General features: G+C 39.4%; 2 protein-coding genes and 1 long non-coding RNA gene across 3 annotated transcripts in view; 1 reads left to right on the top strand and 2 right to left on the bottom strand.

Annotated features, from left to right (window-relative positions):
• The window catches only part of Ptgfr (prostaglandin F receptor), a 41,794-nt gene extending 27,742 nt beyond the window's left edge, over positions 1–14,052 (bottom strand). Inside the window, exon 1 of the mRNA XM_021255480.2 lies at positions 13,255–14,052. Coding sequence (XP_021111139.2) covers positions 13,255–14,052 — 798 coding nt within the window. The remainder of the gene's footprint in view (positions 1–13,254) is intronic.
• On the top strand, positions 6,955–8,699 carry LOC147827612 (uncharacterized). The gene is made up of 3 exons (XR_015451948.1): positions 6,955–7,394; positions 7,771–7,906; positions 8,269–8,699. It is a non-coding gene; the product is annotated as an uncharacterized LOC147827612 (long non-coding RNA).
• Positions 13,969–17,732, bottom strand: part of Gipc2 (GIPC PDZ domain containing family member 2) — a 438,776-nt gene continuing 435,012 nt past the window's right edge. The window contains exon 6 of the mRNA XM_087212959.1: positions 13,969–14,124. Within this exon, the coding sequence (XP_087069085.1) occupies positions 14,078–14,124 (47 nt within the window). The 3' untranslated portion in view covers positions 13,969–14,077. The remainder of the gene's footprint in view (positions 14,125–17,732) is intronic.

The following is a 17,732-nucleotide window of genomic DNA, read 5'->3' as shown; positions in this document are numbered from 1 at the left end:
AAGAAGCCAGACATAAAAGCCTGCATATTTTAAGGTTCTGTTTATATGAAATATCCAGAAGAGCTGAATCCTTAGAGACAGACAGTGGTTGCCCCAAGCTCAAGGAGCTGGGGAATGACTGCTTCATGGGTATAAGTTGTGCTTTTAGTGTGATGAAAATATTCTGTACAAAATAGTGGTGGTGGTTATACAACATTGTGAATGTACTAAAAGTCATTGAACTGTACAATTAAGAATGATTAAAATGATGGATTTTATGTTGTGTAAACTTCATGACAATAAAAAATTAATACATCAAGATTAATTTTATATACTTGTATAACAAATGAAAGAAAGTTTATTTACAGTAGAAACAAAAACTTCAAAATCTTGGAATACAACTGATGAAAAGAACTTATTAGGAAGAAAATTACAAAATGTGTATTCAGTGTCTAAGAAAGATAGACAAATAGGAAAAGGTAGAGGGTATACACAGAACCAAGTGCAATAAAATTTCATATGTAATAAAGGTGGAATTTAAAACAGTTGCAGGAAGACCATTCAATACCAATTCAAAGTAAAATTCAGATTATTAACTTTCAAATCAAACTAAAAGAAGCTACAAATGTATTAAAATCATAAATACAAAAAGTGAAAGGATAGATATGCCAGAAGGGAAAAAGAGATGAATACTGATATATCTTTTTTTCCTAAGAAAAGATTTAAACATGAAACAGAAGACAGTAGCTATAAAAGTAATTATTGATTTCCTACTTATAAATTAAAGCACTAAATTAAAAGACAAGCAATGAACCCTGGGAAACAATTCCTTTTACAATTGATTTTAAAATTATTTTTAGGTGTCAGAGTTATCTGTTCTTTGCCATCCAAAGAGCTCTTGAAAATTATTTAGAAATATACAAACAGCCACACATTTACAAATTTAAAAAGGAGGTAATGTCTGGGAAATGTAATAAAAAATGTTTATCACCCAAAGGCTCAAAATAATATCTTTTCTCTATTAGGTGAGAATGCTAATAATGGTTATCTGTGGATAATGGATAGTGGAATTTGGAAGATTTGTTTTTAATTTAATTTGTAGCCTGCTGTCTTTTAACAAGAAATTTTATAGCTAAAGAAAACATTGTCTCTTTTTAAGTATGGAAAATATGATACATGAAATGTAATATTCCTCACTAATGGGAAGATGTTTGTGGAAATGAAAGGGGGCCTTACCTCGCCACCGAGTCCTGAAACATGAAAATCCCTCTCTCCACCCTACTTGGCCACCTCCCTCTGGCCTTCACTGTTTTGATCCTCCTCTTGCATCCCCCACTTCTGCAATCTGTCTGTCAACCATTCATGTGATTTTTTTATCTTCCCTTCTGTTTTCAAGTCCCCAACTACGCACATAAATCCAAGAAGCAAAATAAAGGAATATGTAATAACAACAAGCACTGTTGCTGCTACTGCTACAACAATGTCGGCCATAAAAAATGAGAAATTAGAGACATTTATAGCTAAGTGGATGCACATTGAAGCAATACTCTTAAGTGAAATAAATAGGACACACATGTATAAATACTGAATAGTTTCTCTGGTGTGAGAAACTGAAAGTGTAAATAAGGACTAAAACGTATAATAGATAATGTGAAATAGGAAGAAAGGAGGCAAAGGGGAAGGAAGTGGGAGGGGTAGGGGAAAGGAAAGAAGGGAATGGAATTAATAGGAGAAAATGGAAAAATAGGAACAAAATCTTTGTAAATAGGGAGGACTGGAGGGGTTGAAGGGAGGGCTGGGCAAGGGTGAAAAATAAGAACCAAGAGAGATTATGGAAAGGTGCAAATTTCCAATGATGAATGTCATTATATTGTATACCTAAAATGTACCAATGATTAGAATGAATAATCGATAATGCAAAATAGGAAGAAAAGGTCCAAAGGGGTACGGGTAGTGGAAGGGGCAGAGGAAAGGAAAGAAAGGAAAGGAAAAATGATGAGAAATGGAAAAAATGGAAATAAAGTCTTTGTAAATAGGGAACGGTGGAGGGGGTGAAGGGAGGGCTAGGAACGGGAAAAAAATAAGAACCAAGATGCATCATGTAAAGGTACAAGTTCCCAATGAAAAATGTAATTGTGTTGTATACCTACAATGTACCAATAAAAGAATTTAAGAAAATAAATAAATAAATAAATTTTATATTTAAAAAAATAAATGTAGGTTTTGAGTACTTACTCATGCACCTTTGAGTTCTACCTGAGCACCTTTACTATTGCTGAGTACTCAAATCCGTGACCCGTTCCCCAGTACCAGGAAAACAGACACTGTTATATTCACCCATAGGAAAAGGAAAGAGAAGAAAAAGGAGGATGCATGCAGAGGTCAGAGATGAGAGGGCAGAGGTCATGGGTAAAATGAAAGTGCTGGAAAGCATGATTCTTAGAATTTGTCTTGGAAGTATTTCCCAGGTCGTGCCTCAGCCTCTATCCTTTATCCTACCTGGGGAGAAATCCAGCCTTTTCCTCAGTAACTCCAACGAAAGAATAGCTCAGTGAGTAAATTAATGAGTGAGTAATTAAAACATAAATGAATGTTTTTATTTTCAAAATTTCTTATTAAAGTTGACAACAATTTAACTTCATCTGTTTTGTCCTTTCTAACTTTCTTAACCTACATTCTTAGAAGGAGTTAATGGCTTTTATAATGCTTCATTTCAGCACCAATTTATCTCCCATATCCTGTGTCGCTTTACTTATCAAAAGATAGTGCAAAATGCTAACTTAATTATTAAATATTTACTGTCTGATTTAATTTTTCTACAACTCATGTGTTATTACTTAAAAAATCTTTTGGCTTTTAATATTAGTTAATTACAATCTGCTGTATTCTAACCTTGTTAATGTCTAACCTTGTTAATGGCCCAAATGCTAAAGAGTTTTTCTCATTTATTACACTTTTCTATCTCTAGGAAGTATATATATTATCTTCTTTCTCTTTGTTTTTATAATGTATATTACTTAATTTTGGATCATATTTACTTCAAGTAATTTTTCTTTCCACATGATATCCTACTGATATTTTCCCTTTAGAAATTGTCAAAAATAATCTCATCCACAAACCTCACAATTACATGTCATTCTGTTACAACAAAAATACAACAGAATATTTCTGTTTCGATTTCCTACAGGTCTTTTCATTTTCTGTAAGTATTGTTGTTTAAGTCCATAAGCATTACAAACATATAAACCATAGTGATTGTTATTCTAGCATCTACAACAGTGTCTGTTGCATGGTAAGTGCCCAATGTCAAGTCAATTAACAAATAATTACTGGTGAATCATCAAAGTGGAAGTGACAGCATGTTTCTGACACTATTCTTATTCATTTACTAAGGAAATTTAAAGTGCATTTGATCATCTCATTGACAAAATTATCCATGGGCAATTATTAATGAGTGATTTTTATTTAATAGAAACAAAAATAATATAATAACTGAATCATATGATATTTAATATATGTCAGACACTATTTTAAGTGCTTTGTATATATTAATCTATTTAGTCCTCACAACAAACTTACAAGGGCTGATCAAAAAATATAGTGTGTATTTAAATTTTTTAAATTCAGTACAGTAAAAGACTTCCCTCAAAGAATTTCCATTAACTTCCCTCAAAGCATTTCCACCTGCTTTGAATATACTTATCCCATTGTTCTTGCCACTTTCTGAAGCACTACTGGAAGTCTTCTTTTGTGAGTGTCCTTTCATGTCTACCTCAGTGTCCTGAATCGCTTCAATATGTTTATGGCAATTTCTATCAAATAAAAATATTATGGTGTGTCCTCATCCACCTTATTCACCAGTTTGGCAACATACAGCTTCTGGTTTTTCCCTGAAGTCAAAACTACCAGGAAAGGTAAACATTTTTAATTAATTCAGGACATAGAGGCAGCCATGACAGCACAAGTAAAGACACTGGGAAAAGAGGACTTCCAGAACTGCTTCAGAAAAAGCAAGAGTGAGGGGATAAGTGTGTTCAAAGCAATGAGAAGAATGTTTTCAGGGGATGAATAATAATGTGTCTTTATTGTAATAACATTTTTAAATTATACATTCACTGTATCTTTTGATCGCCCCTTATATAAAATAGGTACTATTACAATACCTATTTTACATTTGACAAAATACAAGCACAGACTAATGCAGTCACATGACCGTGACTGGGGTTGAACCCAGACTCTAAACCACTACAGTGTATTACCTGTCCAAGAACTAATGTCTTACATCTTTTGCTTCACCTAACTTACAAACTGCTTAGGAAGAGAGCTTTCTCTTTTATTCCCTCATACCACTTACAACTCCAAGAACAATACCTTATAACTAATGACCTCATCAGTTTTGCTAATTTTAGCCTGATTCCAGTTGTTTACATGAATACCTTATAAGATATTAGAATTATAATTACTAGTTAACAGAATATTTGAACTAGAACAATATGCAAAAGATTAGCAGGTCATAGCTTTACTTCTGATGAGATAATGAAATAAACAATAACTTGAAACTTCAAATTGGAATGTCCAGAAAGTTTTCTGAAGCTATAAACTTTATCCCTTTTTTTCCATGGAAACCACTCCTTAAGGTGGAGAAACTGGAAAACAGCAGAACTAAACACAAATAATTGCTTTTCACTGAGATCGTGAACAGCAATAATAGCAACAGATTGAGTATTTTTAGATTTTGCAGTGCATTTACTATGTCCCAATCACTTTGTTATGAGACTCTCAAGAAATCAAATCCTTTAATCTGATAATACATCTGAGTACTATTGTGATAATCAGTTTACAGACAGGCAAAATCAGAGTAACTCCAAGGTCATAGCTGAGATTCATGTTCCCAGTCTGTTCCCAGAGGATGAACATTATTTTGAAGGGAAGGCTTGATTTGGGACACCGTACCAAACCTAAAATAATTGCTTTTATACGATCCAATTGTCTCTGTCTCCTTCACCATCATACCACAGCCAGTCTCCATGTCAGCACTCCACATAGTCTGAATTGTATTTGAGGATTCAATAGTTGATGAGTGGTGAGGAAAACCACCTCCCTGTCTGAACAAACCACAACTATATCCACTCCACCGCACCCTTACACGCAGGACAGGGTATAGACAGAGTGACAAGTTCACACAAGCTTTGAAAGGTGTATTTACAAAGGTCAAAAAATTGAATTTCTCCTATTGGATAAAGTTCTCTCCGAGTTTCAGTAAATCACATTGATGTACCAGATAGAAATGGTGCAGCTAAAAAGTCTTCCAAAAGTATATACAAAATGGAATGCATTTACATGTGTCCTTACAGTGTCCTGTAGGGATTGGTTTAAGCAGATAAAATTAATACCAGCAACTCACAGAGACTCGGGGCACATCAGCACCTTGAATTGTTTCTCAACTGTGTTAGAGCTTAGTAAAAAGCCCCAAACACATTAAACCAGAAGACTTTCATACCCATGAGGGCATAAATTTAATCCACATATTTCTCAGTCATTTACATGTAAATCATTCAAGTAATATTGTATAAGTGCCTTGTCTGCATCTATGACATCTTTGGGCATTTTTATGACTTTCTCCTTAAAAAAACAGGAAGCCATGTTTTGCCAAGAATAAATGATCTTAAAATAACAAACTATTTCAGACCACCATGCTCATTTCAAGCAAGAGATTTTTGTGTAATTTCTCAGCCTTAGCAGTGTCTTTTTTTAATTTATTTTGCTCTGGAACAGTTCTACACTATACATTTCCAGGAGGGCAAAGATAGGCTGCTCAAATGAGTTTAATTCCTTATGCATCACAGCAACAATTTATGTAATCATTATCTAAACCTATGTGCTTATGTTTTGTATCTAAATGAGATATTCACAAATGGACTGCTAGGTCTCTGTCCTAAGGCAGATGCTGCAGGAAATAGGTTCTGAGACAGAGATCTGCATTCAGGGAGCTTTTGGGAGAGCATAAGGTGGGAAGGGGAACAGGATTGGGAGACGCAGAGTTCCTCAGTTGATGCGCACTAAGCTCTAAAGCATACTGGCCCTTCAGAAGTGTCACACTTGAGGCAAGGGACATTCACCCATCCCTGACACAAAATGGCATTAGTCAAGAAACAGAAATCCCCCTCAAGCCCCACCCAAAGGGCAATCTGGGTGGGGTGCTGCAGTGTCCTTTCAAAAGGCCCATCAGATCTTCCTAATAATTAAGCATTTGTTAATATAAAGCCTGTTTAATCATTTAATCTTACTGACAAGTTGAGGCATAGATATTTGTTCAATCTGCTAGGGAAGATGTGACATTAGCAAGCTCATTTTTCAGACAAATTTCAACATTTAACCCAGAGAGTTAGTTCACTTTATAACACTGAACATGCAATATCTGGAAGTATTTATTCAAAGTAATTTTCTATGCTTGTCCCCTGACATGATTCCCTCAGAGATAAAGCACCAATAAAATAGAAAGATACTATGAAAAAAGGTGACTGTAGAGGAAAAGGCAGCGCTAAAAACTATGGGCCAGAGTTAATCGAAATTTCCATTGCCTATCATTTTCCTTTGCCTCAACATTTCCCATTCAGTAATTGGTTCTCTAGTTTATTCATTCAACCAACACACTGGATCTTGCTTCCAAGGACCCTTGAGACTAACATAGGAAAGGACATCCAAACAAATTATTGCAATATTGTAAAAATAAATATCATCTAGTTTACCTGCAAAATTTGAGACACTGAAAATAATTCTTAATTTCTAGTCTCAGATTCAAACTTGGGAAGCTCAAAGATTCTCCATAGGGAACCTTTGAATAAAGACTTCCCTTCTTAGGGCCTGAGATTTAGCTCAGTGGTGCCGCACCTGCCTCGAAAGTGCAAGGTCCTGAGTCGGATCCCCGGTACTGAGAAAAAAATAAAAGAAGCTGCTCAAGGCATGGTGGTCCGGAAACAGGAAACAGGAAACAAGGAAGAGGGTGGAGCCGGGGAGGGAGTTGCCCTTCAGGCCACGCCCCTCGGACCACGCCCCAGCGACGCCTCTCACGAGGCTAAACTTCCCCATGGGTGAATCCACTGGTAAGCACAGTGCACTGTGGTCCAGTCACCGTCCACCCCTGAGGCTTGGGGCCCATTTGAGATCTAAACCAGAATGACAGTCGCGGTCAGTTTATATATAAACACGTGAGCCGCCCTTTCCCCCAGGCCCAGTGGACACCACGAACAGACGGTGGACAGTGGCGCTGTCTCCTCGTAACGTGTGCGGGCACCTCCAGCTCTAGGGCCTGTTGCTTGGACTACTTCCCCTGCCCCTCGATAGTGCTCAGGTGACGCACACACACATGCACGCACGCATGCACAGAGTAACGTGGATGGGCAGCATGTTCACAGGCAAGTAATCTAAAAATTATATTTATGGGGAGAAGGGAAGAGAAGGAAGGTAAAGGGAAAATAATAGAAGGAAAAATGGAGACAAAGTTTTTGTAAATAAGGGAAGAAGAACTGAAGGGAAGGGAGGGGAATGAGTAAAAAGAATTAAGATATGTGATATACAAGTACAAGTTTCCTATGATGAATGTTATCCTTATGTATCAGTAAAATTAAATTTTAAAACAAAAAAAAAGACTCCCCCTCTTGCAGATTTCCAATCCCAGTCATAAATTGGAAGTATTAAAAAATATTCCCAGGGTCTACCAACCAGGTCCTGATTTTACCTGCAGAGTAAAGTAGAAGCAAGTATAGTTGCTGAATGAGCCATTCTCTACAGGAAATTCATCTAGCAAATACTTCCGGACATCAACTGTGTGCCTGGCACTGGGCTAGGACCTAGGATTGCAGCCATCAGCAAGGTCTCCTCCCTCAAGGAGCCTACACACTAGGGACCAAAGCCAAACAAGAGCCAGGTAAACCGAGAAGTGGGTACTATGCTACTAAATGTCACTAGGTGCTATGAGGTAAAGAAAGGAAGGGAAGACAGAACAAGAGAAAGGGAACTTTTGAAGGTGGCCTAAATAGCGGCGGAGACATTAGAGCAACCAGGAAAGAGTGAGGGAGAAATGAAGCACAGCAATGTCAGGGGAAGAATGTGCCCAGCAAGAGAGCACCAGGGCTGAGACGGGAGTGAGCTCCCAAATATCCAGAACCAACCCTCTGCCAGTCCTATCACTGATGCCCTCCATACCCACCCAACTGCAGACCGCAGCCAATGTCACCATTGAAACTACCTTCTCTCTCTATGCCCCTTCTCTTCCGGTATGAACTCCAGGTAGCACATATCTGCAGTTTAAGGACTTCATGGAAGCAGAACCCAGATGACATAAGGTCCTGTATCCTGGCAACTTGACTGCTGTTTCTGCCATCCAAGCAAAGGACACTCGACTCCACAGTGAAAACCAGCACGAACAATGCACACAACATTGTTGCTAATATTAGTAGCAATCCAATAAACCAAAAATGACATTCTTTCTGGGAGTTGATATGAAGCTACAGAAGAGTCCGTTCTATCTTTAATTATGGAATACAGCACATTAGTATCCCTCATACTTGGTGTAATCAGATCCAATTTTTAAATTTGGAAAATATTTAACAACTGTATGAGTACATATATAAATGTGTACTCTTATGTTTATACATAAATACTATATATATACTTTTATATATGGATGTACACTCTACACATACACATACATATTTACATACATACATGCACATATACATACATACATATTTATTTGTACATTTATACATTTTCCATAATTTCTATTCATGTAAAATATATATATAGACACCCATTCCTCATCTTTTTGGTCTTGAGGTAAGTGCACAGACACATTCATAGATTCCCATTATTTGTTTTAAATGTAAAGATGAGAGTCATCTTTCAGAGGATACAATCTTCACATAATAATCAATATATTCTGTGATGTCCTGTTGCTCCATCATTTGACATTAGCTGTCCAGGACCTGGTCATTATGATGCCTATAATTTTAGCAATTTCAGTCAAAGCTGAATTAACTCTCCAATTCTTTGATCAGGATGTGATAATCACCCTAGTGACCAAATGATGTTTAACTACACTGATTAAATATATTAGCATAAGAGTAACTACCTTAGAAAATTCAAACTTGAACTCTGTACGTGCAAGAGAACGTATTTCTTGGGTAAATTCCATGACATAAGGAATAATTTTATTCTTCAAATATTTTATATTTTTCCCCATCAAAATGATCCTCTATCCCTGAAGACAGGGCAAAACAAACATACAGCCTTCTAGAAGTCTGCTGAAGTTTAATAGTTTATAAGACTACAGTTCCTGACTTAAGACACAGATTAAAAATTACCATTAAACTCTTACCTACATCACTCAGAATCCATATTCTAGTCAATCATTTCCGATCTCTTGACATTCATACTACTTATGTTACAGTCAACCAGTCAACAAGTATTTATTGCTCTACCATACTGGCAAAATACTCATAGCAGGAATAAAATTCCTCCTAAAGCCATATATTATAGAAAGGGATCATTAAAAAGAATCATTGCATGAATAAAGGCAGAAACAAAATATTTTTTAAATATTTCTTGAAAGTTCTTGTCAATATTTCCTCCCATTACACACACAATAGAGAAATCAAAAGGATTTCATCAAGATTATTTATTTAGAAGAAGCAGTTTACCTAGGAAGTATGCAGATGATTTTGTAATTGCTATTTGTCTTTTGAAGTTAACTTTTTTCTAAATGGAACTATAAGCTAAATGCCTATCCTTGTTTCATAAAGTTTTCTGTATGGATTATAACTAAATCAATTTATTTCAGTTAACTATGTTTACAAGTGTGAAATGCAGACATTGTAAAAATTTTTAAGTCACTAATGTTAGATTTTAAGCAAATATAATGTTTGAGCTACATTTCTAAATCTCAATTTCTGGAGGAAGAAAAGCACATTTCCCATCTTTGGGAAAATAAAACACTACAATTTTAAAAGCCACAGAGGGGTTTTAGGGCAGTGAAACTATTCTGCATGATATGATAATGATGGACGTGTGTCATTATACATTTGTCAAAACCCATGGAATGCACAACACAAAGAGAAGTTTAATGTAAACAGACTTTAGTTAATAGCAATGGATTGGCATTTTGTCTCCTCAATTGTAGCAAATGTTAATATGAAGAGTGATGTATGGGGTGGGGGGTTACATGTGAGCTATGCTCCCCACCCATTTCTCTATAAGCCTAAAAGTACTCAAGAACGTTTAAAGTCTAACATAGAGAGTTCAAACAAAACTAATTTACCTTTGTATTGGTTAAAACTCAACCTGCAAAATGATTAAAATAGTTATAAATTTAAATAGTTTCAGAAATTATGTCATTATTGATGTTTTGATGACCTGTGTCCTATTAAACATGGGCATCAACATGTGCACCTTACTCATTTCCTAATTTAAATGTATATATCTCTGTGTTTGTTTTAATTCGAAGCTTGAAAATGACAGTAAACACAGGCAAAACAACATGTGTAGATGTCCATCCATGCCCCCCACAGTACAAATCCAATCATTCATTTATTAATCATAGGGAGAAGGCAAGGGGTAAAGTAGTGCATTGGCTTGGGAGCTGTCACCATTATCTTACACCTTATACAGTGTTATCTATGGGAATCTAACAAAGTGGCTTCAGAGGTATCTTAAATGTAAGACACTCTTAAAATGCAAGATAGGTAGGAAAATGATGACTCAGTCACTAATATCTATGCAAATCCTCCTAGACACTTGGGAGAAAAAGGAGAAGTGTTAGTAGCAGGTGTCATTTTGATATTTTCTAGCCTGAGATTTTTACTATGGTTACATTTACACATCTGATGACCTTAACTGAATCCCCAAGGAAATTATATTCAGACCACAAAAGTTACACATCTTTCAGTCAGAAATTGCCATTAAGTCCCAAGTTCTCCACAAAAGAAATGGGATACAAAGAATGCTTGAAAAGACTCAAAATGTCAGTCCAATAAAGAGTACTATGATGCACCTACTATGCATTTAACACAAAGATAACTCTCACACTTAAAACCATTTAGGAGACCGGGCATTTAGCTCAGTGGTTCTGCCACCTGCCTTGCAAGTGGGAGGATCTGAGTTCGATCCCCGGTACCAAAAAAAAAAACATTTAGAAGCATTGGTACAGGGGTGTCAAAAAAGTACCAATAACCCAAAGAGAAAACAGAACTCAGAAAAGTTTCCAGGAACCTGGAACTCTTTCCACTAGAAAATATGTTCAAATTATGAATTAAATTGTAAGACCTATTCTAACAATTAAGGCAAACAAAAATTCAGGAAAGGAAATGAGAGAACGTATAATTTAAAATACTGTGCCAAGAGTCTGAATGTTTCCTTTCTCTCAAAGTCTAACAGTAGTCAATCACTCCTAGTTCTCCTAGTCAAAAGCCAAAACAAAACAAATTTTAAGAGGCCTCAGAACAAATAAACACAAAGCATAGGTCAATACCTCAGTTGTCTGGATTACTTTTCTCTCATTTAATGCACTTGCTCATTGTTTTAAGGTTTCCTTCCGAGCTTGGACCTTCATTTTAAAAGTCTGCAAACATTTTCAGTCACTACTTTTCATAATTCCCCTCACAATCCCCCAGTTAATTTCAACTCACTCCAGCTCATTTTTTATTATGAAAGACTACTTTATTTCAGAACCTGATTAGGAAAAACAGAAGCGTTCCCCTCAAGCAATTCCTTTTGCCAAGTGGTAAAAATTAAACTCTCCAAATGTGAACACTGATGTGATTCCAAATGTTAGAGCTCCTCCCTTTTCTGCAGTTCAAACAACTACCCTATTAGCACAGATCAGATTTTTTAAGTGATCCCAGCCAGCATCTCCTAAACTCATAATTGTCACACCCCCGAAGATGTTAACTTGTCATTGAATGGGTCCTGATAATCCAGCCAATTCAGGAACAACAACAAAGGAAATTTTAAATAATTTGACAGTTGAGACCTACATTCAAACTGGGAGGCAATGAAATGAATAGAAATAAAGTATTTGCAAAGTAGAAGTCTTTTTGTAAAATAAAATCCATTCTAATTTACAATCTGTCTGCAGTAGCAGTCCTTGAAAATTTTATGTGTCTCAAGATCATCTGGATTATTTAGCAAACCTGCACTGCCCACAACTTGGACAATGAGCTTGTTAGGAGCCCAGGACAAGCGCCTCACTCACAAGCACCTTCATGCTACCACGAAAGGCAAGAACAGCACGACCTCTGCTTGCTCCTATCTGTCTCATGTCTCCTATTGCTTCACTCTTTCATTTGTATGTATAACATATGTCATTATCTCACATATGGCATTATCAGCCCAATACCCCAAAGCTGCAGAGAAAGGAATGAAAGCAATCTTCACTGTCACTTGCTCCCTACAGAAAGACTTTTTCTCTGTCACTCTTTCCATCATAAAGTAAAATTTGGGGAGGAGTTGAGGTCCTATTATCTCTCATAAGTATGATTTTGTCTTCTAGCTAGAAAATAATACAAATTACTTGTGTTTGCAGCTGATTCTTTAAACTTAGATTTCATTTCCAAATTTAAATACTAACCTACCACATACAGCTGCTGGCTAAATTTTTTTAAAGGAATGAAAGAAAGAAATGAAGAGCCTCTGGCCCTCCTGCCAAACATACTCCTCCCTGGATGGTCAGCACTGTTCTTGGGTTAGTGCAAAAGTGATTTCTTCACTTTAGTTACCCACAGAGCTCACCTAAACTGTCCACCTATCTCAGTTCATCACTGTGTTATGCAAGTTGAGACCAGTCATTACATGTTTAGAAGGACCCAATAGCTACTATGCATTCTCCACAAATTAAAAGTCTGTATCACTTTCTACCAAAACTTACTGGATTCTGATCCAATGTATAGGATAGTTGGTCTTTTTTAAATTTTAGAAATTAATCATATTCAGTGTAATAAAAAATATGTTACTTCTGTTAAAAAATACTGTACGCTACTGTGAATCCAAGGAGATAACATGATTCTTAGAACTGTTTAGCAACATATTTCTTTCAGTTCCTGGCCTGTTGAAAATAACTATGTATATCATACATAACTTAACTCTAAAACAGAGCTGAGTGCTGAAAGCAGTTTTGAGTAGGAAGAAATGCCAACATTTAAAAGAAAAAGAATTAACAACCTTATATTGAGCATGGATAAACCCAGGAAAGTAGAAACTGTCAAAACTTTAGGCTCTTACCAGAAATGGGCTCCAGCAAATGCAGGAAACACACATGATAGCCAGGAGCTGGATGACCATTTCGAAATGGTGAGACCTGCCTTGTCTGTGATGCTGGCTTTTAAATTTAACTCTTAAGAGTGTAATTCCTGTGATGGCATTGCAAAAGAATGAAACACCAAGGGCTAAGAGGCCCAGAAAAGAAAAAAGTAGGAGATAAAATCTATCTTCCCAGTCTTCAATGTCTTCGGTGTTGTAGAAACACCAGGTCCTTGTAGCTTGAATTTTATACTCTTTGTGCCCAAGAATGGGCAGCAAAGCTATAAAAACAGCAAACAGGCACACTCCACTCAGCATCATTTTCACATGTTTGGATGTAATTTTTGTGGAATGAAATATCGGTCTGGTGACACCAATACACCGCTCAATGGCCATCACACTGCCTAGAAAAAGTGGGCACAAGCCAGAGAACACCATGCTGATACCAAAAATACTGCAAAGGATGTTTGACTGATCAAAGCGGATCCAGTCTTTATCAGATGCATATACAAACACTGCTATGGCTCCGTTGATGAGATGGCCAAAGAAGTCTGTGACGACCAGCCCGCTAGCCAAAAGCAGAAACGACGCCTTGGACTTCTGTCTAAACCTCTGGTACGCCTTCATGAGAATGGCGATGGCCAGGCTGTTTGATAAGATCCCCACTGTCATGAAGATGATTGAAAAAAACACCGAAAGCCGGTTTTCCGTCTGGCAGGTTGTGTTCGAAAGAAGCGCCGTTGCAGGAGACGCTGGCTGCTTGGAGTTGTTCATGGACATCGTTGTGGAGATAACCGCTGGTCCCTCAAGTCATCGCCGTTTCACAGCTGTGCAGGCTCGCAGTCCAGGCATCTGTGGGATAAGGAGAGAGGAATTATGAACGCCAAACTTCTGGCCGTGTGATATTTAATAGACTGAAGTGTCCGGCATGCTGTGGTGGGGTCCGATTTGTCCAGCCTATCATGAGCAAGGTTGCGTCATACTGACAGCAGCGCCCATCAGCCTAGGCTTCGTTTCCTTTCCAAGATAAAAAGGTGCCAAAATTGAGACCTCTTGGTTAACCTCCTTCTACAAACAGCTGCCTCCTAAGTGACCTTCTGACACTTCACTGACAGCTTAAAACCTGTAGGGGTTATAAGGTCAGTAATAAGATTAGATTTAAATCCATTAAAGTTGTTGAAAGCAGAACAATCTATTTAACTAAACCCACTTTTTAATTTCTTTTTTCTTTTCTCTGATGGGCTTTGTCCCCAAACTGCAGATTATTTCCTCAGTGAACCACCTGCCTGTCACGCAGATAGCGATCTTCCCTAAACCTAGGGAGGGAGGGGGACCAGCAAACTCCCTGATGTTAAACAGAGCGTTTCTCAATTTGTCCCTAAAACCTAAATCACACAGCAGTAAACCACACGCCACCGACCCACAGAAGGCAGAGCGGTGAGAACGTGGGAAGGAAGGATCCTGGTGCGGCCCCCACCTGTGCAGAGAGGCCGGTTGGTGATGCGGAAGAGGCGGTCCGCGCTCACCCGGGGACGACTGCAGAGACGGGGTTAAATCACAGCTCCGGTGAGCTCGCTCGGGCAGCGCCTGTGCTAAAATACAGCTTCGGGGCAGCAACATCCAGTGCGAAGTATTCATTTGTTGCTCTTTCCCTAGGGAGCGGAGGCTTCAGTCACAGACGCTAGATACACAGTACCGTGGCCACCACTCCTGGAGCTGCTTGGATCGGGCGCCAACCCTGCTGCACCACCCGGCCCGAGTGGAGCCGCTGGGCCGCTCCGAGGGAGCCGCCACCCCAGGTCTTACTCACTGACTTTCGCCGGTTCCTAATCCTCGGCCCCAGGCATCTGCTTGCAACATCCTCCCTAACCCTACTGAGTGGCTCAAACTTTCTGCCATTACTCAAACGCCAAAGGCTGTTTCCCTCCCACCCTGGGGGGCGCCAAAGGCCAGCGCCGCCCGGGTGAGGGACGCCCGCGGAGGGCGCTGGGAGAGATGTAGATCTCGCGCTGTGCCCGCTTCCCTCCTCTGACCCCGGCTCTACTGCTTCCCCAAGGCCCAGCTCAAGGTCGGAACGGGGTCAGCCCTCTGACCCTCTCCCTCTACAGGCCTCAGCAGCCCAGGCGTGTGCTCCAAACTTGTCTCCAAGCGCAGCCCGCGGCAGTTACCGCCGGGCGTCTGGCGGGGTGGGCTGCTTCAAGCAGGGTCGAGCTGAGCATCCACAAGCTGACGCGAGGGGACCTGGCAGCGGGGAAGGTGGTACCTCGAGGTCCGCGGCCGCCGGCTGGGCTGTCGGCGGAGCCTGGAGCGCGCCGCTCCGTGCGCCATGGCGCTCAGTCCCGCGCAGCGCCGCCCGGGTCCCCAGCGCAGCGCCCGCTCTGCCGGGCACCGCTCGCTCCCGCCGCCGTCTCCTCCGCCGCGCTCTCCTTCCCTAAGGCGCAGCCCGCCGGCCGCCGCCGCCCCTCCGATCAGCCGCACCTAGTCGCGTTTGCCGCCTGGGCGGGATGCAGGGCTTGGGTGACCTCCGCCCCTTCCTCTGCTCTCTCCTCTCCGCCCCCTTTTCCACCGGCCCAGCGCGCCACAGGAGGGACTAGGGCACCAAGCTCAGAGGCCACGGCCGTCCGGTGCTCAGCAGAGCTGCCTTCCCACAGCCACATCAGCTGCGGGTAGCTTTGTTTTAATTAAACTCGTGGTCAAGCGAAAGGGGCCATTTCTGAGGCTTCCAGACGGAAGGGGGAGAAAAGTCCAGCTAGTGAGTGTTGGGTTGTCAGATGGAGCTTGGAGACTGAACTCAGTTCAAATCCACCCCTTCAGGCACAAAGAAACCAGGTAGAGAGAGGCCTGGTGTTTGAAGGAGAACTTCAGACAGGTATCCCCAGGGGGTGAAAAACAGGTGTTCTGGCCAACTGTTGTGAATGGAAACACAGCCTCAGGGTCCACCCTCCCTCGGACAGCTGGACTCTTTCCAGCTGCCTACAGAATGAGAAGGGAAAGATACGAAGTGGGACTGAAAAGTACAGTGTGTGTTTAAATTTAAAAATGTTTTACAGTAAAAGACACATTGCCTTTATCCTCCCCCCCCCCATAACACTTCGCCTAGCTTCGAATGCACTTATGCCCTCGTTCGTGCCACTTTGTGAAGCAGTTCTGAAGGGCCTTTTTCATGAGTGGCTGCCTCGAGGTCCAGAATCGATTCAAAACATTTACTTTTCATGGTCATTTTGACTTTGGGGAAGAGCTAAAAGTCACACGATGTGCAAGCCCGTGAATTAGGTGAATGAGGACACAGCGCAAAGTTTTTCCGCTCCTACCTTTCCGTTGGATGGCACTAACCAGCCGCATTCACTGTATTTTTTATCATATCTCCCAAAGACACTCACGAAAGAGGACTTCCAGAACTGCTTCAGAATGTGGCAAGGATGATGAGATAAGTGTACTAGAAGCCAGGGGGTGAGGAAGTATTTAGACTTGGATTAAAACCAATGTGTCTTTTACTGTAATAATTTTTTTTTAATTTAAACATTCACCGTACTTTTAGATCACCCCTGTACATTCTTGAAGAGCACTTACAGATAAAAGATTACTAACCTCTTCACGGTTACAGAAGTTCATGGACTGGTGAGAGAATTTCTGGTGATAAGTATACCCAAAGAGATGTGCATCTGACAAATTTTGTGGAGATCAATTTTTGATAAGAACTGTTCACTTTATTAATGATGTGATTTTAGCCATTTATACCATAATTGCTTTTTCATTAATATTACACTGATCCTTTCCTATTGACTTTGTCTCATTTTTTCCTGTTAAACTCTATGTGAATCTATTACTGACTTTTGCTCTTTATATTTTAGTAAAATGTTGCTACCACCTTACATGAAAAACTAATGCCACATAGAAATAAATTCCACTTCTTCATTCTTGAGTCACAAGGAGCCTCAAATTCCTGGAAATTGGAAAGGATCATAAAATGCAAACATGACATAAAATAAATTACCTATTAACTGTAGAAAAGCACAATTGCACTGTTTTCTACTGTGGTAGGTATTGAGATTTTTTTTTAATTGATATGATCATAATTTGTAAAATAAACAATTGCTGGGATATGGTCAGAGAATTGAATGTTTTGGTTAATCAAATGTTTTGGTTGGCAGGGAAATCTTACCCCTGGATGGCCAATATCCAAAGAACTGTGTAATAAGTCACACTCAAAATGTGAATGACACAGGGCACTACTATTTCTTTTAATGATTAATAGCAATTAATCACAGTACGTTGAAATTATTAGTTTGCTTATGTCTCTCCCCCACTGAAATGAATTCCTATGGAAGTCTTGTTCATCTCTCCCTCCTCCCCCAGGACAAGACCTGACCACTCACCAAATATTTAAATTAGTAAGTGTCAACAATCAGCATTTCCAGTATTGTAGCTCTGCATTTCTGAAACTCTCAGGCTCTCATTGG

The sequence above is a fragment of the Heterocephalus glaber genome, unplaced genomic scaffold (genome assembly GCF_053883595.1).
Source record: "Heterocephalus glaber isolate CG9 unplaced genomic scaffold, H.glaber_assembly_v1.0 deba00001442, whole genome shotgun sequence".
Classification (NCBI taxonomy): domain Eukaryota; kingdom Metazoa; phylum Chordata; class Mammalia; order Rodentia; family Bathyergidae; genus Heterocephalus; species Heterocephalus glaber.
Note: the sequence above shows the minus strand (reverse complement) of the source record. Positions and strands in the feature narration are given on the sequence as shown.